Source organism: Phaethon aethereus (assembly GCF_964289735.1).
Source record: "Phaethon aethereus genome assembly, chromosome: 7".
NCBI classification, from domain to species: domain Eukaryota; kingdom Metazoa; phylum Chordata; class Aves; order Phaethontiformes; family Phaethontidae; genus Phaethon; species Phaethon aethereus.
The window spans coordinates 27,272,854-27,296,707 of record NC_138583.1 but is presented as its reverse complement, the minus strand read 5'-3'; the positions used below and the strand labels follow the sequence as shown (position 1 = coordinate 27,296,707).

The 23,854-nt window shown below is 52.8% G+C and overlaps 3 protein-coding genes across 3 annotated transcripts; all 3 read left to right on the top strand.

The window, feature by feature from the left end:
- Positions 1–1,805: 1,805 nt before the first annotated feature.
- Positions 1,806–4,692, top strand: CALHM3 (calcium homeostasis modulator 3; the record flags this gene model as incomplete). The annotated part of the gene is made up of 3 exons (XM_082002307.1): positions 1,806–2,092; positions 3,010–3,265; positions 4,231–4,692. The coding sequence occupies 3 exons, from the start codon at positions 1,806–1,808 to the stop codon at positions 4,690–4,692; spliced, it is 1,005 nt and encodes a 334-aa protein (XP_081858433.1).
- A 5,825-nt stretch (positions 4,693–10,517) lies between these two features.
- CALHM1 (calcium homeostasis modulator 1) lies at positions 10,518–12,498 on the top strand (the record flags this gene model as incomplete). Its single annotated transcript, XM_082001896.1, has 2 exons — positions 10,518–11,066; positions 12,031–12,498. 2 exons carry the CDS (start codon positions 10,518–10,520, stop codon positions 12,496–12,498), a joined length of 1,017 nt encoding a protein of 338 aa, XP_081858022.1.
- Positions 12,499–18,124: 5,626 nt separating this feature from the next.
- On the top strand, positions 18,125–19,168 carry CALHM2 (calcium homeostasis modulator family member 2; the record flags this gene model as incomplete). Its single annotated transcript, XM_082002473.1, has 2 exons — positions 18,125–18,667; positions 18,752–19,168. The coding sequence occupies 2 exons, from the start codon at positions 18,125–18,127 to the stop codon at positions 19,166–19,168; spliced, it is 960 nt and encodes a 319-aa protein (XP_081858599.1).
- Positions 19,169–23,854: the final 4,686 nt, after the last annotated feature.

The window sequence follows — 23,854 nt, the reverse complement described above, 5'->3', positions numbered from 1 at the left end:
ATTCAGGAGAAGTAAAATTCCCTCGTAGCTTGTGCTGTCCAAAGGATGCTTCCTACTCTTTACTGAGCTGAGAGGAACTATTTAGCTTTTACTATGTTTTTGCCCAGGAGAGCTGGAAAGGCAAAATAATTTCTTTAAAGTAATTGTTCTACAGAGAGCACACAACGCTTGGAACCCAAGTCAGCACATAAATGCAAGTCATTAAATGAGAAACCTAACGAACATTGAAGCAGCTGGGAATCAAAGCAGGCTGCACCCTGGCTAAAAATCACCCGTGGAGTTCAGCAAGGAGTCCTGATGCCTTGTCACAGCAAACTGAAAGCAGCAGCTGATCAGCTGCTGGTTTTTATGGCTGATGGACGAACATTAACAGTCATTTCCACTCGCTGGCAAAGGAGAACACAAATATCATGGTTGGTGCAATTGTATTTCATTAAAGTAATAGTGCGAGTTGCTGTTTATATCGGAGCGGATGATCTTGTGACCTTGTGAGTCAGCGTGTGTCGCACACCCGCTGTATGCGCCCACAAGCCGCTATAGGTACCCGTTCCCACTGCTCCCTTTCGGCGTGATCCTATCAAGGCAACCAGCCCTGCAACAGGAGCCAGCGCGGCCAGAAACCTCAGCGCTGGCAACTAGTGTACTTCAGTGGAGACGGTTCCTCTCTTTTTTAACAAAATAAGTAAATGTAACACCTTTTTTTCCTTTCCTGAACACATGTGGCTGAGGAGAAATCTGAAAATGTTTTCAGATGAAAGCCAGGGAGAAGAAAAATACGTTGAAAAAGTCAAAGAAAATAACTGAGCTTCCGTGTGTGGTCATGAGCTGTATTCATCTGTAAAATAAACTTCAGAGAGGAAAAGAGGAATTGCCTCTGGGATTTTTAAAATGGACAGCAGATCATAATCCAGTCCCATGGGACAGGTGAGCCAGCTGCTCTGGTTGCACCATGCCCTCTGACAGGGAGCAAGACGGAGCCCCGGTGCAAGGGCCTTGGACGTGGGTGTAGGTATGGTACAAATGTCACGGCACGTGTGCGATGTGTAGCCGAGAGCAGCCCTTTTCCCCCGAAGTGCCGTTGAAGGCTCTGAAAGCTATCGATTCTCACAGCCTCCTGGCTGGAGGGCTGGTCCTTTCAGCCCATTTTCATAGGGAAATCTGAGCTTGAGGCGATGCGGCGTGCTCGGAGCCAGGCGTGTGCTCCCTGCCTCCGCCTGCCCCGCTCAGGGCTGGGGACCTGCTTCACCGAAAAGAAATGGGGCAGCAGCAGCAATGCAGATGAGCTCTTTTGACTTGCCTGGTTTCTCCTGGCTGATGAATTGCTCAACAGCCCTCCATCAGCAGAGAGGGCAGCTCCCAGGCACCCGCTCACGGCACTCTGTTGAGACTTAGCATCTCTGGGAGGGGAGGGAGGGACCCAGCACTACCGGAGGCTGCCGCTGGTTGGCATGTATAGGCCAATCTTGAAAATGAAAAACAGGATGTAAAAAACAGCTGCCAGACACTATATCCATCTGCTCACCTAGAAAAGCTACCAACTGCCCTGGAAGAAAAGCACGGGGTGAGAGACGGACCTGTGAAAGCTGTGTGCGGAGAGGAAGCCCCAGCACAGGGTTTCCCCCTGCCACAGCAGTTCTCTTCCATCCCCATCTAGTTCTTTTCCATCCCCATCCTCCTGCCCATCCGCCTGCGAGCTGAGCTGCGTCCCTCGCCCTGCGGTAGCAGCAAGTGGGGTGAAGGAAGACAGGCTGTGCCGGGCAGCCCGGGGATTTCCCAAGAGGAGCACCCCTGGCCAAAAGAACACGATGGACCGTTTCCGGATGATCTTCCAGTACTTCCAGTCCAGCTCGGAGTCTATAATGAACGGGATCTGTGGGCTGTTAGCCCTGGTTAGTGTAAAGATGTATACCTGCTTTGACTTCAGCTGCCCCTGCCTGCCCCGGTACAACATGGCATACAGCTTGGGGATCGTGTTCGTACCCCCCATCGCCCTCTTCCTCTGCGGCCTCATCCTGAACGGACAGTCCCTGGTGATGCTGGAGGAGTGGAGGCGACCGCAGGGACGCAGAAAGAAGGACCTAGCTGTTATCAGGTGGGGTTTGCTCTGGGAGTGGGAACCTCCCGCTTAGCTGTCTGGCCTCCATGTCTTTGATCCCACCGGGAATTCATTTTCTTCTAAGCTCAGTACCTGAGACCTTTCCTCACGAGCCTGGAGGGGCAGGGGTATGGTAAATGCATTTACCACAGCAGAATCAAAGGCAGAGCCTCGTCCCACCCCAGCAGAGGAGGGCAGGAGCGCCGCGACACCGACGGCTGGATTTTCGCTGCCACCCTGGGAAACTGCGTTGCTGCCTGCCCTGTCGTGCATATGCAGGGTTTCTCCTGGGGCTTACACGTGCAAAAAGATGAGGCATTTCCACTTAAATGTGCAGAAAGTGTGGCATTTCCATCACAGTCAGTCTTTACTGATAGCTTTATGCTTTCCCTCCTTTCAGTTTATATTTTACTGACTTTTATTTTTACTGACTGGTGTAAGGGACAGGAGAACCACATTCAATCTGTTACATACACAGTTTTACCCAGTGCACAGAGTGGGACAAGAACGGCTGAAGAAAAAAAGTGATTTTCCAGGCAGAAACTGAGATGATGAGAAAAGAAAGAGTAAATGAAGAAGAGAAGGGAGAGCTGACAAGGATTTGTGCGTGGAAGACATAAGCATACAGTCAAGGCAAGCACATAACGAGTCAAAGCACATAATGAGACAGCTGTGCATCAAATGCAGGCAGCACGCAGAGCTCTGGCCCAGGTCTCACCGAGAGGCAGCAGCAACATAGAGATCCCAGAGCAGAGAGACGTTAGCTGGAGCAAAGCAATGCTGTGGCCAGTCCTGGCAGCCAGCTCCCTGGCTCCGGGAGGGCTGCTCAGCACAGGGCAGCCTGTGTCCATCAAGACTCTGGATAAGGAGAAAGCTCCCAGCAGTTACCCACTCGCTTCTCTCTCCTGCCCCAGGTACATGTGTTCCTCCACCATGCAGCGAGCCATGGTCGCCCCTGTCGCCTGGATCGTAGTCGCCCTCCTGGATGGCAAATGCCTGATCTGCGCTTTCAGTGGCTCCGTGGATCCCGAGAAGTTTGTAGGCTTCGCCAACACCAGCCCAATGCAGGTGCAGCAGCTGTTGGCCAAGGTGCCCTGCAAGGACGATGAGCTCATGAGGAACAACACGTCCCGCAAGGCAGTGTCCAGGTACCTGCGCTGCTGGTCCCAGGTAGGTCACCACCAGCAGAGCCCCGTGTGTCGGGGAAGTGCCAGGGGCATCGTCTGCTCCTGCTCTTCCTTGATTCAGCATAGCTTCACCACAGTCAGCTGGGGAGCAAGACTGCTCTTTGATTTTTTATGCCCCAAAATGTCGCCACCCTCACTGATAATCTCCAAAGTCACTCCGGTAGGGGAAAGGAAGGAAATAAAGGACTGTGTAATTAACAGAACTTTGTTTCTAGAAGAACCAGCAATTTCTAAATCCAGATAAAGCAGGTTGCAAGGAATGCAGGTGTCTCCTAAGGCTCTGTCCAGGGCCAGGAGACCTTTCTAACTGCTAACCTGACAGACAGACCCACTGGTTTAAGGACAGTGCAAGCTGAGACAGACAGAAGCAGCTCCCTCAGGAGCTCCACTTTGACAGGAGAATGGGACAGATGGGGAGCGCAGCCCTGGCCAGCCGCCGCTCCGGGTGCAGGAGTGCCAGGTCAGGGATGAGGACCTGTGGGAGGGCACTGAAAACAAGCCTTTCCTTCTTACTGAACGTAGCCTGGGCTGCCTTCACCCGGCTGCCGGGACTCCTGGGTGTAGGTGGCAGATGAAGATCTCACTGGAGATAAGTGAGCAGCACCGCAGAGCACTGAAGTCCCCTTTCCCTGGGGCACTCCCGTGCTCAAAGCAAATTCCTGGCTGCTCCAGGCTCACTTTGCAAACAGTTATCCTACTGAACTATTGATGAATGTCCTATATTCACTGGGGGGAGATTATACTGGCCCTCTGAGTGCAGTTTGGGGGTGCTGGACTTCAGGGACGGATCAAGGACAGGAGTCCAGATATGCCACATCTCCCCTGCAGCCACACAAACTCCCTGTCTCGGTGATACAGGCAAACAGCTTGTGCCTGTCCTTGTGCCTGTTTGTGCCTGTCCTTCTGCCTGTCTTACTCTTGTTCCACTGCTTATTTCTTATCACCCAGGCACTCGGCTGGAGCATTTTGTTGATCGTTATCGTAGCAGCTTTCCTCACCCGCTGGCTCAGACCTTGCTTCAACCAGGCCACCCTCCTGCAGGCACATCACTGGAGCAACTACATTGACATCGAGCAAAAGATTTTTGACGAAATCTGCTGTGAGCACAGCCGGCTCTTTGCTCATAAATGCGTCCTCCACTTCTTCAAAAGCATGCGGCAAGAGATCAAACTGCACAGCTTCAACTTGCCTAGGGAGGGAGAGGGGGCTGAAGGAGAGGAAGATCTTCTCTGGGGCATCACAGATCAGGACCAGATGAATAAACTTCTGAAAATGTGGTACTATGAGAAACCTCCCCTGGATGTCAGCCAGGCAACCCAGAGGCATCCCCTGGGGCGAGAGAGATCCCCTCCACCCTGGGCAGACAGCCCTGGTACCTGGTCCAAATCCCCCAGGCCCACCAACGTGTAAAGGGGGCTGTGTCCTGCAGACACCGAAGAGGCGCTGCCATACCTCTGCACAAAGCAATGACTAGCAGATAGATGACAGTGGTGCTCACACCTTCCTCCAAAACCCCAACCCCAAAGGCTCAGCTCCAGGGCAGGCCTAGCAAAACCTCCAAAATAACCTAGCAACGCTCAGCTCTGAAGACCCAAAGGTCCCAGACTCAGTCACTGCTAATGACATTTCTCAAGGGCTCTGCGTAGGGCTTTTGTCATCTTAAAGACTTTGCAACTCCTTGCAGCGGTGATAAAACCCTTCTTGCTCAAGGAAGGATTTAACCATGGCAGCAACACCTGGCTGCATATGCAAACCGACCGGAGCAGCAGCTTCACAGAGGTGTGAGGAGCTCCTGCCCGTTTCAGTGAGCCCCAGTTTGGAAAGTTAGCAGTGCTGACACCAGAGTAATTTAACTGGCAACTCTTTTAGTACCACACCAACATGTTTACTCAAAAAGGCAAAACCACCTCCTACATCTTCCCATCTGCTGAGAGCTCTGGCTGCCCCCAGCCCAGCTGCCAAACTGTTCAGCCTCCCTCTAACAACCCGTCAATACTTCCATGCATTTTCAAAACAAAATATGGCAACACATTGAAATTCATGGAGCAGCATAAATTTAATTGAAGATACCTCTGGATAATGTCCCTGAACTGGGTTGGATTTACAGAAGGAAAAGGAGATGGAGGTTTTGCTTAACTTATTCGGAGCCATGGGACCGTGCTGCTGTAAGCACCGACATTGGGCTGTAGAAAGGACACAGTGGCTCTGCTGAGGAGTCTGAATCCAGATTTTAAACACTCCTCTGTGAGATTTTAGTACAAACCAATCCACCCAGAAGCTCATCCTTGCATCACCTAGTTAGGCATTTCCACCCTTAGTTTCAACACTGTTTGAATGTAACCTTATCTCTGAGCCTCTAATGCTAATTACTTTCTTATCTGCCTTTTTGCAGCCCCTGTTATAGATGGTGCCAACTATGGTGCCAGTTTGACTGATATTTCTGTCCAGCTTTTCTGCTTGGATGCATTAAACGCTGTACTGCAAACTAATCCAGTGCAGACACATATATTCCTCCAGGCTGAGGCTCACACTGATGCTCAATTTGTCCCTGGGAGTGAGGGTGAAAGGTGGAGGGGCTGTGAGGATGGGGGTGAAGAGGAAACCTCTCCTTGGCCGTGCATGGATAGATGGGGCAAGCAATGCCTCCAGGAGGAAAGAAGAGGGTGGTCAAGGGGCAAAGAAACCTGTCACCACCTTGTGACTAAATCCAAAATGAAGGGTTGAATTGAAAACACATATTAATTCACCAAATTAACTTGCCAAGCTGCTGGGAGGTGGGTCACCTCCTTCCCAGGATGTTTGTGTGCACGGTGTCAGGGAGGGAGGAGATGCTTGGCAAAACACTGGGAGGCCAAATAATTCCATGGCCCACCCATGGGCAGCTGCACCCCTTTGCCAGCCGAGGCCCGGCTGGGAGCTGTGGGGTGCAGAGGGATGGGCTGCAGAGCATTTCTCATTTGCATAGCAAAATCAGCTCTAGCTGAATCCCTGAGCTCCCCTGGACATGCTCAGAGAGGGCACAAAGCCAGCTGTGGCCCGTCCCAGTTGGGAATAAAACAGCAGTCATCCCACCAGGAGCTCTTCAGGTCCAGGGAGCTTCTGAGCTCTCTTTTGAAACCAGCATTGCACTTTGAATTTCATCTCTGGTTTACTTTTATCGGACACGACATTGCAAATCTCAGGCTGAGACTCAGGTTAGACCCACCACTCCACGCTAGTCAAATTGGCTATTTTCCTAACCAGCTCAGAGCAGAGGTCTGCAGGTCCCCTTTGCATGCTGCTTTCCATGTTCTCAGGTTTTAAGTCATCCCAGAGAGGCCACAAAATACGAAATGCAAAAAGGAGAAGAGGAACAGCTTTGTTATCTGTGTCAGAAGGGAGAAAACCGGAGGATTTAAGGGTGCTGCCATAGACTTTTCCAGGTCTACAAAGGCTCCCACACTGCTGGGAGGTCAGTCTGGTCACAGGGTAACTCTAGTTGGACAGGGCCATGGGTATTCACCCCTCCCAGCCTCCTTGAGTCCTGTACTGCATTCCCCTTCAAAGCGAGAGAAGAACTCTTCTCCATGGTGGTAAATGGGATCTGGCACCCCATGACTGGACAAGAGGCAATGGGCACAAACCCAAAATGCAGCAAATTCCATTTAAACAAAAGGAAATACTTACTTTGAAGGTGATAGAACAGGCTGCACAGAGAGATTGTGGCACCTCCATCCATGGAGATCCTACAAGTCAACTAGATGTGTCCTTGGCATGCTCTCCGCGGGGGGGTTGGACCAGATGACCTCCAGAGGTCCCTTCCCACCAGCTCTGCTAGGATTGTGCACCTTCCTGTGGGATTGGGAAAAGAGAGGGTCACTCACAAACTTTAGCAGCTCTTTGTCTCTCAGGGCTGGTCTGATGCCTGACCTATGGACCAGAAGTGTCTGACATGCTCAGGGATCCTCACTTGCCAAGAGCCCATGAAAAAGCAGGGCTGACTGCAAAGACAACTTCCCCAATCTTTGACTCCTGATGGGAATTGTGACCATTTTCCTGGCCCTCCTCTCTGTATCCTATGTTGACTAGGATACACAAAGCCCTCACTGACTCCCTGGCTTGGTGTCTGTGTTGGCACCCAGGTGCAGGGCCCCATGCTGGGAGGGACCTGGGTATGTATCATCTCTCCCAGGGCCTGGTTTCCAAAGCACGAGCAGGCAGGATCGTGGGAGGAATCACTTGCTTTGCCTTCTCTTGCAAATCGGTTGGAGTGAGCTTTCTGTTGGCAAGCTCACCAAAACAAGGTCCTCCCTAGTAAAGCAACACAGAAAGAAAGACCCAGGCATTGGCTTCTATGGGCTCTGTTTTGAATCCCACTGACTTATTGTTGGCCTCAGTGAGAACTGCCAGTGCTGTAAACCAAGCCGGCTCAGACCCCTCATTCATGTTTAATGAAAGGCAGAGTTTTCCTGGAGATCAAAAAGCTCTCCGCTTTTTACGAGGTTGATTCATGCAGGCTTTGATGTGAACTGCCCTTCGAAAAGCCACTCGCCAGGTGAACAGGGAAGCCAGCCTGAGCTCTTAGCTAGCAATAAGCCTCATCTATATTCATGCAGCCAAATCTCTCCCCGTTTGATGAGTCCATGCAATTAACCTCTCCGCAGCAGGCAGAGGCTAAGAATGCCCAGGCGTTGCCCACGTGCTTTGTGCTCACCTCTGTGGTGGCAGCTCAGGGTGAACTTGGCATTATCAACTGAGCCCCAGGGCTGGCGTGGGGGGAGATGTCAGAAACTGCAGCTCTGACTAATGGTCAAAACACCTGGTTTGGCTTCCTACCTCTGCTGTTGACGCACTGCAAAACCTTGAGGAAAAGCATCTCCTGCGTGCCACCCACCAACGTACAGCTTGCCTTGGTGATGTGTCTCACAGCCACCAATGCAGCTGTGCTGGTGCCCAGGTGTATCTTGATACCCATGTCAGCAGCACAGGCAGTGCCTGGATCGGAGGGACTGAGCACTGTTCTGGTACTCAATACCGCAACCATCTGTTTTATGGCCACTCGTAGTCCTGGAATTCCCCCATCTTTTGGCCAATTTGAGGCAGCAACGTCAAAGTGCGTCAAAGTTGCTTTGTGAACTGGGGATAGAGATGCAGGAGAGCACCAACAACACAATCCACTTCTTTTAGGTTTGTGCTGTAGGAGCTAAGCCTGGCCCAGCCACAGCTATCGTATCTCATTAGTGTTTGTCTCAGTTCTGGCAAGCTGGGGCGGAATCTGTCTGGTCGGCTCTGTGCTGGCAAATGTGCACAGGATCTCTGCACCGGAAAGCCCCCGGGTCTGCAGGGCTGACAGCAACGAGCTGAGCCGTGCCCTTGTGAAAGGGGAGAGGGATGGAAATGATGGGGCAGCTTTGCACCCCAGTGTCAACACGAGGGACATGTCCAGCACAGATCTGAGCTGGCTCTGCCTGGGCTGCTCCTGGTCACAAAGAGCAGAGAGCGCAATGCAGGTATTCAGGTCTGCTTGCGTCCAGATCGCCTGGTGTTGCTACTGAATTAACAAGCCCAGGTAAAGCGGCATGGCTAAACTGTCAGCAGTCCTGCGCTGTACGGAGCGGCCAGCGCAGCACCCGGCTAGCTCAGTCCTCCCTGCACCGTGCACTGGTTGCCTGGGCAATGTGCCCTTAGACACCTTTGCCTCAGGTCAAGGCATATGGCCAAATCCCAGCCCCAGCCTCTCCTGCTAAAGGGATGCATGTTGCTGGCTCAGCCGGTGCTTCCTCTGCCCTTCTCATCAGGATTTGAGTGATCTTCAGAGGAGCAGCAACTCCACTGCTGAGGAGCACCGGGGGCTGCTGGTACCCGCCAGCCTGATGGGCAGGAAGGGTTCTGCACAGTCCGTGCCCGCAGGTGATGTGGCACCGCTGGGAAACACGGTCCCTCGGGGGACAGCAGGGGACCAGGGAGATCACTGGCAAGGATTTACACATCGTCCTTGTATTCCAAATTCCTGTACATCCCAAATTTATCAAGGGGCTGGGATTATACCCACAAGAAGCAGCTGCAAGAAAATCATTAAGCCTCCATCGCTGCCATTCAGAGCAAAGGGCACTCAAGCCCTTCAGAAATGCTCATTGAAAGTGGGTGAAAAGAAGAAATCTCAGGGGAAAACCCAAATCTCAGAGCTCTGCTGAGCAGGGAGGATCTCCTGAGAAAGCAGGGGCACCCAGGGTTTGGATGCTTTCAGCAGGACCCGCCTGCGGTGCGGGGTTCATCCTCTGCGCCCCTGTTCCTGCAGCCCTCTCTCCTTCCTCTGCCTGCTTTTCTCCAGCCAGGAAAAGCACCACGTGCCTCCGGATGTCACCAGACTATGGGAGCCAGGGTTTGAAGGATATTTTAGCAAGTCCCGAGGGCACAGGGCTGTGAAAACCAAGGAACTACAAGTGTCATCTTGTAAGTCTGGCTGAAACACAGACATTTGTAGGATGGAGGACAGCAAGTAACAGACTTTGACAGTACAGATACAACATCCCAGAGCACCGAGAGCTTTATCCCTCCTTCCCCTGCCTTTCCTTTTCTCTTCCCTTCCCTCTGCAGAATGAAACAGAGAAAAGGCATTTCCCAGTGAAGCAGAAGCAGGTACAGACCAGGGAGCTGGCAGACCAGTGAGGCACTTGCCTGCGATGCTGCTGGGGCGATGCAGGCGCGGAGGCAGGGGGGAAGCCCTGGTGCCCCCCTTCCCCCTGTGGGCCGGCACCGCAGAGGTGGGGCGTCCTGTTCGGCCCTGGGAGGAGCACCCAGGACCAAATGCAGCACGCCTGCATTTGCAAACAGGTTCACAGAGGCCGACCAGCCAACTCCCCTTTCTGCCCAGGGCACAGATTGCTCTGAGCAGGGCACAGCCATGGTAACACCTGCACCCTCCAGCCGAGGGGACGGGTGACTGGGAGACTGCAGAAATGGGGAGGTGGGGAAGAACGAAGCCAGGTCTAGCAAACCAGAAACAACCCAGGTCCCACAGACCCAAAGAAGAGCGGGAGGAAGCAAACTCCGAGTTTCTGCAAGCAGGAAAATCAGCAGAAAAAAAATGTTTTAATTTTCTGCTTTAAATATTGGGGCTGTAAGAGTGCATGAATTAATCGGGGAACTGCATAGAGACTTGTTGATACCTCTCTTTGAAGGGGGAGGCTGAAAGAATGAAGTAAACCGAGCCACAGCTTGGACCCCGGTGGGGGGAGGGATCACATCAAGGAAAGATGGACAAGTTTCGGATGATCTTCCAGTTTCTCCAGTCCAACCAGGAGTCCTTCATGAATGGTATCTGTGGGATTATGGCCCTCGCCAGCGCCCAGATGTACGCAGCCTTTGACTTCAACTGCCCATGCCTGCCGCGCTACAACCTGGCCTACGGGCTGGGCATCCTCCTGGTGCCCCCCCTCATCTTGTTCCTGCTGGGTTTTGTGCTGAACAACAACGTCTCCATGCTGGCGGAGGAGTGGAGGCGACCCCACGGCCAGCGAGGGAAGGACCCGGCCGTCCTGCGCTACATGTTCTGCTCCATGGCGCAGCGGGCCATGATCGCCCCGGCCGTCTGGGTCTCGGTGACGCTGCTGGATGGCAAGTGCATCACCTGCGCCTTCTGCACCTCGGTGCCCGTGGAGACCCTGGGCAATGCCAGCCACCCCGGCCTCTCCCAAGGGCAGATGAACCAGGTCCTCGCTCGCATCCCCTGCAAGGACATCTACGATGGACAGGAGATCATTGCCAACGAAGTGGCCGTCAGGTACCTGCGCTGCATCTCACAGGTAAGAGGCACCATGGCTGTGCCTTTGCTAGTGGTTTAGGGTTAGGCACTGCCAGCATTAGCTCGTCCCTCAAGGGAATCTCCTTGCTGAAATCAAGCTGCAGGAGGAGAGACTGGTGATTGCGCAGGGGTACAAGGGGTTCAAACTCAGTGCTGGGGAGTTACGCCTCCAGCGGGGTGCAGAGACTGAAGCTGTACGTGGTCCTGATAACTCAGTCCCTCCTCTTGCCTGGGCAGCCTGGGGCTGCGGGGCAGCAACACGCAGCCAAGCCGTATGCAGAGATTTATTTAGAGCAAGTTCGGAAGGGGCTGACTTGGATGTCACACAGTGGCTGGTGGGCTGGTGTTATTTATGGTCACTGCCTGTGGATGCCGTACAGAGCAAGAAGCAGAGAGGTGCTGCCTACATGGGTGCGTTGAACAAAATTGCAGTGCAGATGCATCGGCATGGTGCGTAGGGTCTCCTAGTCCTGCATTTGCAATGTAAATGCAGCCAAATGTCAAACAGCCCAAAGTGGAGCCAGGCTGAGTAATATTTTCAAATATTTAAATCTCCAAACTTCTGAAATGTTAGTATTTCTGTAAATTCATACACAATGACCTAAAATATTTTTCTGGCATATAGAAGGTAACAAGATGTCATTATGTATAGTTGAACTCGGGGTACTTTTCCCATTGTCCATTCTGCTAAAAATGTGAATTGCTTTTCCCTTTGTCCTCTTTCTCATTCTTTTTTATTTCTTGAATAAAACCACTGCTGTAAAGCCCTTGCCCCCACGTCTTTGCTGCTGCCGTTAGTCATGTCATATTACTGGTAAATTTGTGTTGGGTGTGTTGAGCCGAGTGAGATCTGATGCCCCGCGCAGGCGGTGTGAGAACCGGGGGCTCCCGCCAGCGGGTGGGAAGCACTGGGCGCGTGCTTCCGCCTGCCTGTGACGGCTCCGGTTGCCCCCTCGTCCCTGCAGGCTCTGGGCTGGTGCTTTGTGCTGCTGATGACCGCGCTGGCTTTCTTGGTCAGATCCCTCCGGCCCTGCTTCACACAAGCTGCCTTCCTGAAGAGCAGGTACTGGTCCCACTACATCGACATCGAGCGCAAGCTGTTCGACGAGACGTGTGCGGAGCACGCCAGGAGCTTTGCCAAGGTCTGCATCCAGCAGTTCTTCGAGGGCGTGAGCACGGACCTGGCGGCCGCTCGCTGCCACCCGCCCAGGAAAGCCCCTGCGGACGCGGAGGAAGCTGCCGAGAAGCTCTTGGGCATCACTGACCGGGGCACCATGAACACGGCCCTGAAGAGCTGGCACAGATGCAAGCCCCCCCTGCACCTCCACCCGCCAGCCCTCCCCGGGGGGAACGGCTGGGCCGGGGAAGGGCAGCCCCCCGCACACCCCCCCACGCCCCGAAGGGAGAGAGCTGCCTACTACAGCCGGGTGTGAGGGGCGCAGGGCTATGCAGAGGCAGAGCTGCATTTGGGAGAGGGGCTGCAGAGAAGGCAGGCGGGTGGGTGTCTGAGCCGGGCAAGGGCGAGGGCCAGTGCCACGGGGGCTGCAGGGGGATGGGCACCCAAAGGGCTCGGCAGTGCCGGTGCCCATTTGCTCCCACATCCAATCCTACTGCATCGGTAACTCAGGCAAGGATTTTTGTGCTAAGGCAGCTATCCGAGGCCACGACGGAGAAGCCCCAGGGATGCTGAAGGGCACGATGCATCAGCCAGACGGACATGCCGTGTGTCCTACCACCAAGCACCAGGTCTCTGTTGTGGTGATTGCCAAGGCAGACGCTACCAGATGTGCAAAACTTCCTTTCTTCTACCACGTGCTCAGCACCGGGCAGCACGCGTGGGTTTAGGCAGTATTAAAAATCCCCTGGTGGGAAAACAAGCTGGGCATGCCCCTTTCTCACGCCAAGCTGTGAAACCCCAAAAGTCTCCCCATTATCCCTCCCCACGCTACCTCCCCACAGACACATACAGCATCCAGGCCAAGAAAAGCTTTAAAATAAATTTGACCCAAGCGATGGGGCATCACATTTGCATTACACATGATGGGAACGCTGTGGTTGGTGTCACAGGCGTCCACAGAGATGCTCCTTGGGAGCAGCACGGAGGGTGGGGGCCAGGCTGACCTGCCACGAATTTGCTGCGGGACACCTTGTTCTTGCAATTTTACCTGGATTCCTCCCTGACACAAAGACTAATGTTAAAAACCCACCTGGGTGTTTGTTTAAGGAGCCAAATAAATAATTCAGGCTTACTTGTTCAAGCTCTGTGCTCAGGCACAAGGAGTTATAAAAGCTACTTACAACAGCGGTTGATGTTTCTTTATTTGAACGCCATGAAAAGGACTGGAGGGGCCCTGAGCCAAGCCCGGGGTGCTGAGGCTGTGCAAGTCAGGGCGTTTTTGCAGCGGCCAGCGGCGAGCCAGCCTTGGCCCTCGGAGGAGAAGCCGGGGAGGCACTGCTGACCCTACACAATACGAGGTGGCTGCCCATTTCCATAGGAACTGAGGTGATGGGATGCAGGCCCTCAAGGTGACTATGGAAATCGCAGCCCGGAAGAGCGTTCCCCGGTGGCCCTGATTTTATTACCAATACGGAGAAGGAAAATCCCTTTTGAGAGACAAGTTTTACCCCTGCCACGTCCCTTTCGAGATGCTCATCCCCTTGAAATTTCTGCTGCTGCGTTCTTGTTCAAACCAACTTATTACAGCTGGCTGGTAACTGGGGTGACTGTCGTTTGCATAAACCTTAATTATTGGTGTGTAACTCCACAGAGGCTGTGGGGAGAGGAGAACAAAGGACCAAAACGACGAAGAAATTCTCTGAGCTGCTGTGAGAGGGTCCTAGCAAGCCCGTAGTCAAGGGCAGGCTGAATCTGGCTGACTCTCAGGAGAAAGGAGCGTGACACAGATTTATCATTAATCTTCACACCCCAAACTTTAATTAAGGCACCTTCCCAGAAATTAATAGGCACAAAAGCTGATTTACAAAGCAAAGGAGATTAAATGATAAAGGTGGTTTCCACGCCTATTATTTGCAGTTCAGCGCCGTCCACGGCTCACCAAGAAAGGCGCACTGAGTCCCCACAACTGGGAGCAGCATGCAGGGCTGGCGGGCTCCGCGGCAGAGCCTTTAAGATACTGAAAAACCAAGGGGCATTTGCAAAGAGAAGCTTTTGCGCTTTTAATTTAGATTTTTAGGACCAGAACTCTGCCTCCGTGCAGCAATTTCAGCAGCCGCAGAGAGTGCCCGCAGAGCAGGCAGGGTCTCCTCTCTTTCCTGGATTTTGGGGACATCTTTCATTGCCTTCGGGAGGAGAAACCCTCACTAGGGAACCCAGCATGGCCCCTGCGGTTTCAGCTGGGCTACGGTCCCAGCGCTGAGCCCGGTGAGCAGCAGCGCCCGGGCACGGAGCGAGCCCGGGGGCCTCCAGCCGAGCCAGCAGGCGCTGGGCAGGAGGGGAGCCAGCCCCGGGCGGGCGCGGAGGTGTGGAAGTGCCATGGGGTGCATCGCACCCAAACACCTGGGAGCTGCAAAAACCCGCCTGGAGACCCCAGACCTGGGGGTAAGAAGGAGGACTCGGTCCAAAAATCCCAGCTGAACTGCCAGGCTGAGCTTAGCTTTGCTGCGGGCAGAGGGGAACGTGGGTGTTGCTGAAGATCTGCTTGTGCTGAAGACATCCTCTGGGGAAGGCTGAGTTTAAGCCCGGGGACACGGCGACGAGGAGGCTGGGGAAGAAAGGACGGGGGCCTCCGGTCTCTGCAACAGGCTGGGCGGGAGCTGGAGCCGAGGGACAGATGGCAGAGAGGAGGGAGCGACGCAAGGAGAAAGCGAGGGGTGCTCGGCCGCCTCGCAGGCATCGCGCCGTAGAGGAAGCCGCAAGCGGAAAAGCGAAGCCAGGCAGGAATGCACCGTGCTCGCCAAACCGTGGGCTGCGGCCAGCCCTGCACACGGGGCTCCCCCGGCCCCGCTCGGCCCCCAACGCCCCTCGCAGCAGCCTCCCTGCTCGGTCCCGGACGGTGGGAAGCAAAATCTGGCCGCCCCGCCGGGCTCATGATGGTGGGTTCCTGCTTCTCCCAAAAACTCAGCCGGGCTGGCATCTTCCCCGCTGGCTCAGCTGGCTCCCATGCACAAATGCGTAAGTTCCTGCCCCTTCATGTGGGACCAAGGGCTTCTTCCATGCAGGACCGCAGCCCTGGGGACCATGGGGGCTGCATCCACCCCCCAGGCTGGGGGGGGGGCGTCCGGCTTTTCCCCTGTGCATCCCAGCAAGGAGCCCCATCGCTCCCGCCCTCCAGCCAAACCCCGGGCTGTCCCAGCCAGCCCTTGCACAGCTGCACTGCGGGTCTGAAAAAGGACGATGTGCTTTTTCCAGTGACTCATTCTCAGCCTTTCCTTTCCTTTTTTTTCTTTTTTTTCTTTTTAAAGGCGCAACCTCAGCCTTGCACCCAGCAGAAGCCAAGCGCCTGCTCTTCGCCCCACCCAAGCGCAGGGCCCGAGAGCAACCTCCTCCCTCCTCCCAAAAGCTGAGGGCACGTTGCAGACTGAAAAAGGAAGCTGCCAAACTCTTAACGCTGTTTTCATCAGCTGTCGCTTTGCCCATCAGCCCGGCCTCAGCCACAGCCCCACATGCTGCTGGGAACCCCCCACAGCCGGAGCCCAAGCAAAAGCCACACAAGGAGCTGAGAACGCTTCAGAACTGGTTTCAACAACTTTTCAAGTAAGTGACTTCATTTTTTCTTGCTCTCATGCATGCTTTAGGGAAAGACTTCAACAGAGGCTGCTAAAAACCGACCTTCTGCAAACAACACTTTCCCTCCCCTCCTACCCCCCCTTCCCTCTCCCAGACAGGCACCATAACCACCGAGCAGGGGAAGGGTAACCCGCCCCAAAATGGCATACTCCCCTTTGCCAGCTCCTCTTATTTTTGCTTTGCCAGTTGCCAGGCACTCTCAGGACGGCCACAGGGCCTTGTTGGTTGGGGCTATTTGCTGAGAACTCTAATAACAGTTTTGAACCCCACACACTAGAACAAGTTCGCAGGTTTGGCATCTGCCTGCAAACGTGATGTGCCACAAAGCACGGCAGCCAGAGCTGGGGGCCCGATCCCTGTCACGTGGCTGCAGGTTTTGCCTGGTCTGTCTCCTTTGCTAAGGGAGTTTTGCATGTAGAAAACTGGGAAGAAGCAAGAAGACATTAAGGGCAGCAATATCACCATATGATTTTAAAGGGATTGCTATGGGTTAGACACAGCAGGGAACTGAGGTCAAATTTCTGCCCCTGTTCCCCTCTGCTGCCCCACAGAGGAAGAGGGTAAAATGGGATTTGGTGGTGCAGCGGATGAGCCGAAGCACAGCGGTGATTTAAAGCGCAGTGCATGAGCAAGCCTTGTACTAGAGACTGTACGGATTAAGGTGCCTTCATCTCCCCTGCACAAACGTCCCCACAGCTTTTTCCCCACAGCTGGGGCTGGCCTGCGGAAGCCTTGCTCTGTGCACGCTGGCTGGGAGATACCAGCATCGAGGCAGATTTTAAGGCAGACCTGCTGTGGGTCAGGGCTCCCAGGGAGCCCCGGATGTGCACGGAGGCTGCCAGCGCTGTGCAAGCTGCTGGAGATGGTTAGTCGGACGCCCAGGTCCTTCCTGTCTCCAGCAAACCCCGGTGACAGCAGTTCCCCTGAGGCCAGCAGGTTTCGTCACATGGGTGAGGGTTCCCAGAGCTAGCAACGTTCTTGGGGCTTCCTGAGATGAAACGCTGTGGGGATGCAGCACAGATGGAAAGTCAACTAAAAAATTATTTAAACACAGCTTGCAAGTGGCATGGGGGAGTGGTCATCACTGCAGAGGGCATAGATACACTCCCCGATTATTTCCCTGTTCCTTAAAAACAAATCATGGCATGTGCTTTCCCCTCCTTGGACCTGAGTGACTGCAGTCTGCACAGCTGAGATCCAGCTCTGCCAGGGGGGCGGGCATCCCAGCATAACCAGTGTTGTACTGGGAGAAGGGGCTGGGGGAAGCCGCACTGAAGTGCATCTCTGGCACTGAGGTGTGCAGGTCGAGGGGCTCAATTTCAGACCCGTGGTTAGAGGCTGAGCCAGGACTGCAGGCCAGGACAGGGACTATGGTTATGCCAACCAACTGTGGGAGAGGAGGAGATCATCCTGCCACACCTCTCCCTAGCAAAAACTCCTACGTGATTGCTGACGCAGCTCTATCAGCATTTGGTGTTTGTATCCTGGGTCATCAAGATGAGCTCTGCTTTCCCAGAACGTAACTTCTCTGGCTGGTACCAACAGCCCCTGAGCATCCCCTCACTCCCGTCCGTGGAGGCTGCTCCTGCCTGGTGCTCTCCGTCTCCCCAAACCTGCCGGGCCATCTCGCAGCACCTCTTGCTCTCCCTGACATACCTTTGCCTGTTAGTAAATATTAACTCATCGGGTCTGAAGAGGGAGGTGAAAGCCACGTGCAGCACCTTCAAGGCAGTGCAGCACCAGCGCACACGTGCTGTGTGGGCCTGGGCTAGCGTGAGTCAGCGGCAGGGCTGGGGACGCAGCCCAACGCCAGTGCTCTGGTCCAGTTTCCCGAGTAATGTGGCGTCCTCCTTCGTTGCAGGCTTAGGAGATCATCAAGTGTCCAGCAGCGACGCTGACAGTCATCACCTCTCTGGGAGGTGACTAAAACCAAAGAGAAGGAAAGACAACAAATGTGCAAATGACAGGGGCAGAAACAAGCTGTCCTGTTGGTAATCTTCACTGCAGAAATGCTTTTGGAGGGTTTAGTAGAAAACTGAAATGACAGAGATTTCCCTTGCTGCTTAGACTGAATCCCTCTTTGGCCCCTTTTGAAGTATCCCTGGTACCAGCAACCAGCTCCAGAGGCTGGGACAGCAGGCGGGAGGGAGACGGCAGTGAAGGTGTCGTGCTCCTGGAGCAGCCCCTTGCACATCAGCCAGCTCAAGGCCATTTCACCCCACATCAGCGTGTCTCTCAGTGCTGGGAGGTGGGCCAGCACGGCTCCCCGCTGCAGTACACACCTCCTCTTGCCTCCTCGCCTCCAGGACGAGATGGCCGCCCTCATCGCTGAGAACTTCCGCTTCCTCTCCTTGTTCTTCAAGAGCAAAGACGTGATGATCTTCAATGGCCTGGTGGCCCTGGGCACAGTGGGGAGTGAGGAGCTCTTCTCAGTTGTCGCCTTCAACTGCCCCTGCTCCCCTGCTCGCAACTACATCTACGGGCTGGCCGCCATCGGCGTCCCAGCCCTGGCCCTCTTCCTCATCGGTGTCATCTGGAACAACCACACCTGGAACCTGGTGGCTGAGTGCCACAAGCGTGGCACCAAGAACTTCTCTGCTGCTGCCACCTTCCTCCTCTTTGGCTCCATCATGGGCCGGGCGGCTGTGGCACCCGTCACCTGGTCAGTCATCTCGCTGCTGCGTGGGGAGGCTTACATCTGCGCCCTCAGCGAATTTGTCAGGCCGTCCTCCCTGGACAAGTTCCCGGCTGAGCATGGGGCTGAGGTGCTGGCCAGGTTCCCCTGTAAAGATGTGCCAGCAAACCTCACCAAGTTCAGGGACGAGGTGACGCGGAGGCTGAGATATGAGTCCCAGGTAGGCACACTGGGGAGAAAGCCACATGGAGTGGGTAAAGACCACCTTGCCGTGTCCTGACACAGCCTCTCTCTTCTCTCGTAGCTCTTTGGTTGGCTGCTCATCGGCATCGTTGCGGTCCTGGTATTCCTCACCAAGTGCCTGAAGCACTGCTGCTCGCCGCTGAGCTACCGGCAGGAGGCTTACTGGGCCCAATACCGCTCCAATGAGGACAAGCTCTTCCGACGCACAGCCGAGGTCCACTCCAGGATCCTGGCAGCCAAGAACGTGAAGCACTTCTTCGGCTTCGTGGCACTGGACAAGGAGGAGAAGGAGCTGGTACAGGAGTTCCCAGTGGAGGGTGTCCAGCCGAGTCCCCAGTGGAACGCCATCACAGGTGTCTACATCTACCGGGAGAACAAGGGCTTTCCCCTCTACAGCCGGCTCCACAAATGGGCCAAAGGGGTGGAAGGGAATGGGCCAAGCCCAGAAGGCCATGAAATGCTCTTTTTGGCTTCCTAAGAGAGACAGGTGCTGGCAGCGGTTCCCCAGGCCACCTGGCAGGCTTACCAGTATCAATGCGCGGCTGAGGGATTCATGGGGCATGTTCCTCCTAGCAGGATTACTTCTCTCAGCTGGTAAATATGGATCAACAGCCCCAAGGCAGAGGCTGGTAAGCAATACACTGAGCTGGGGAACCCCCTTCTCGGAGACAACCATTTCATTGCTGCTCCCAGAGACACGAGGGGAGCAAAGAGCAGATTGCACACCTTACCTCTGGGCTGCCAGTGCACCCTGCCGTCTAACGCACCAGCAGAAGCCTTGGGCAGCAAGAGGTGGACAGGACATTTCTAACCGTGACTCCTGCAGTCCCAGTTGTCTCCCCCACGGCAGGGTTAGCCCCAGCCATCCCACACACCTGCCTGTTTTATTGACATTGGTATCTTCTTATGCAGTTGTGCAGCGCCTGTTACATGGGCAGGTCCCAGAGCACTTTACAGACCTTACAGCGCAAGGAGAAGAGGGAAGCAGTGGGAAAATTCCTGTGGCAGGAGGGATGCAATAGCACCTGGGAAGGAATGGGTCAGTAATACAGCAGCATACCAAATAACTGAGAGACTAAGGCAGGAGGAATCACCAATGTTCCCGGTACTCAGAAAGACACTCTGTAATTACCAAGTTGGAATTTAGGTAGGACACCAAACTCCCTTTGTTCTTACTGAAGTGCCTGGCAATCTCTAATGAGCCCAAAGGGTCACAATCCTCAGTTTATAAACCCAGAAGATGGCACCATGAGCACAATAGCTTTCAGGCGAGGTGACTTGGCGGAGGCTGAGAGGAAGCAATACCCGCAGTGAGCCACACCACTGTCCGCAGCTCACTGCATTTCTCATCCAACCATCGGATGAGAGTCCTGCTTGTTTCGGTTGCGATTTGCAGCAAGACCTCAACCAGAATTTGTTTTACATATATGTATATATACACACATATATATAGTGTATATACTATATAATTGTAGTTAGTTAGCTGTATTAATGGAGCACCTTTCTTCAAGGGAAAGGGAACAAGAAAGTTGCCAGCCAAAAGGCCACACTACATGCACCCATCTGCTGCACTGGGACTGCAGCCCTGGAGTGATGAGGGACAGTAGGAAGGGAATGGGGGGAGCAGCCCTCTCCCTACCCTTCTACCACTGAATTTTCTTACACTCTTTCTGCTGCCTTAAATGGTCCCTGCAGCAGAAGGTGTCTTTTATGGACTTGGCCATACTTGAGAAAACAAAGCCAGAAAGGTGTGAAATTACTGCCCTCTCCATGATGCTGTGCTGACTATGGTTTCAAGGCTGCTCTTCTGGCCCTGCACAGTCCCTCTTCTCATGAGGGTCAGCCCTACATACCCAACACTGTTTCAAGAGTTGGCAGGACAATGAAGTTTTTTTCCTACTTGTACTCTTTCTTTATAGGTACAACTTCCTTTTACACAGTGCCATTTACCGAAAAGCCTTAAATTGTTCAAAAAAATGACTTAAGCCTGCAGAACTCAGAGAGGCTTACACACAAGAGATTTGAAATAAAATTATTAAATGACAGTTATTTTTTCATTGCCTTCTGTTTTTTTTTTCAGGGGGGCACAAAAGGCATAATTCAATATTATCTTTGAACTCAAGGACTGGGAACTTATTTTTTCTTTCTATTAAACATTCAGATCCTCTCCTACCCAGATGACCCCAGAATGTGAAGTTTTAAAGTATTACCACATTTTACAAGTTAGTAACACTGCTTTTTAGTCATTCTTGCAGTGAGTAGCACAGAAGTTGTACATCAGGATATGCAACTGCAGCAAAGGATAGAAAAAATGTATTTAGAAACCTTCTTACAAATACCTCCCCTTGCAAGAAAGAGCTGGAGGGTATTCCCTCGCATAGAGAGTCTGGAACACCACTTAATGGGTGAGGCATCCCAGGATCCCTGTTCAGCTTCTCTACAGATTTGCCTTGCATTTGTGGGAAAGCTTGGCTCCCAGCCTCACCACCAACTAATCTGCAGGAACGATCAGATGCAAGTTAAATGGAATTGCATTAAGTCGAGATGAAAGAGAGCTCATCTGCATTCCTTCTCATTGGCCCTCGAGTGCGAACACGCAGACATGCATGCCACCCCCGCACGCAGGTCAGCAGATACAAGGTAACTTGCTGAAACAAAGCAGCGTTCCTCTTGCTTCCCTTGCCTTCCTCCTTGATTGTTCTAGTTGTTCCTTTGAACCACATCCACTCAGTTCCTTCTCCTCCCCTTCCCTCCTTTGAAGGAAAGGGGCAAGACATATAATGCTTGGGAATGGATTTGTTTATCCTAATAAACCATGAGCACAAACCAGCTTTTGCTCTGTTTACCTCCCTTCTCTTCTCCATTAACTCCAGCCACTTTCCATGTGCTGGCACGGGCTAGGGGCTTGTCCAGCTTTATCCGTTTTCCCTCCCTCTTGTTCCCACCCTCACAAATATCCCTGCTGTCCCTGTCACTCATCCTCCCCCAGTGACGATGCAGAGGTGAGGGATGTTAACCCACATGGCTTTACACACCAGCACAAGCAACCAGGCTAGGCTTCTCACCAAAATTCCAAGAGGGAAATCGAGCTGCCTGTCTTCCCAGCATGCCGGATCACGCAGGCTGCAAGCTCACGATCTGCTTTTCCTCCAGAGGCTGAAAACAACCCCACCACAGAGCAGCCTACAGCTTGCCAGTTAGGGCACACTTCCCAGCAGCAAGATGGGTTCAAACCCAGCTCCTCCAGTATGGAGAATTACACACAGGTCTTTCATTTTCCCTGCTGACTACCGTACAGACTATAATAGCCCCAGCAGTCAAGAAAAATACCTCAAAGGGATCTTGGTTTCTATTGCAACGCTTATTTACGTATTCTATTATGCAACTAATTAATCCAAAAGATTAAGCATCTGTGTTCTTAAAAAAAGGAGCAGCTGCTACTGGATGTTGTAAACAGCTGCCGCCTCTAGGAAAGCATTGAGCAAAATCTGAGTACAGTACCCTGCTCTCCTCAGGGGCAAGAAGTTAAATTACTTGTTTCTGGATCACAACAGATTTGGGAATGAATTAAATGCGTAATCATTCAGCCTTGCCAATGCCGGGCATTCACAGCAGCAGAAGAGCTGGGTCCTGCAGAGCTCTGGTTTTCAGTTCAGAGTACCTACTATGAGTAGGTACTCTTCAAGTTTGGTATTTCAATGCTGGTCACCCACTCGCTAGCATCTACATTGGATAATGACACCTGTTTGCATACCCTGCTTTTCCCCTTGCCTTCAGTTCTTCATCTGTAAAACATGTGGGTGATCACATCCACATCTTACTGGAGAGTTACAATATGGATCATAAGGCACCGACACCAGTGATTGTGCCCACTTAAGTACCCAAGATACCTGGCTTTTTCCAAGCAGAAGGTTAGATTGGGATGACTTTTTTCAGCACAGAAAAAACACTTTTTTCTTTGATTTCACTGATTTCTCTTAAGAGACAACAACTATTGAAAAATCACCGTTTTTCTGTTATCAATCCCTGGGAACTTGTTACGATAGACAGTTGCGATCCATCGCAACTGGATACTGTGGGGTTTAAAGGCATATGCCCTTCCAGCGGAAGGGGAGAAGAGCATCCTGGGCTGTATTAGGAAAAGCATTACCAGCAGGTCGAGGGAGGTCATCCCTCCCCTCTACTCTGCAGTGGTGAGACATCTCAGTCAAGCACTGAGCTCCCCAGTACAGGAGAGATATGGGCTTACTGGAGTGAGTCCAGCAGAGGGACAGGAAAATGATTATGGGACTGAAGTACCCATGACACAAGGAGACGCTGAGAGCTGCAGCTGCTCAGCCTGAGGAGAAAGCTCAAGCTGGATCTTATCCACATGTATAAATACCTGACATGAGGATGTAAAAAAAGTGGAACCAGACTCTTCTTAGTGGTGCTCAGTGACAGGACAACAGGAAATGGGCACAAATTGAAATACAAGAAATTCCATTTAAATGTAAGAAAACACATTTTTTTACTGGTAACATGGTCAAACACAGGAACAGGTTGTCTGGAGAGGCTGTGGAGTCTCCATCCTTGGAGAAATCAAAACCAAACTGGACATGGTCTTGAGCAACCTAGTCTAGCAGACCCCGGCTTTGAGCAGGGGTTTGAACCAGATGATCTCCAGTGGTCCCTTCCAACCTCAACTACGCCACAATTCTGCGTTGCTCTGCCAATTTCTAGGAGCACAAAGGGACTTGAGATAAAACTTTTGAAGTCTTAATTCAGCAGAAAGGCAAGAATCTTCTCTGCCATCTTGACAGAGAGAGAAATCAATTTATAAGACATTGCTGTACGTAAAAAAATAGTGGGTCATAACTGCACCACTTCCCCAGGAAAGTAGAACAGGTATGGCTGTTGTTTGTATTGCTTATAAAACAGTCTATATTTAAAAACTTGTCTTCAAAGTCATCAACAGACTAGGATTATTTGTAACATCTGGACAAAGGTGCAAACATTTATCAATTCTTTTCCTTTGATTGTTTGCTTTTTTCAGTTTGGTTTGGTCGTAGACCAATACTCTCCAGAAACTCACTGTCCACAGACACTCACAGCAGAACTCCACACCTCTCAGTTCCCACACTGCATGGAGAGCTGAGTCTCTCTGCTTTTACTTGCGTTGTAC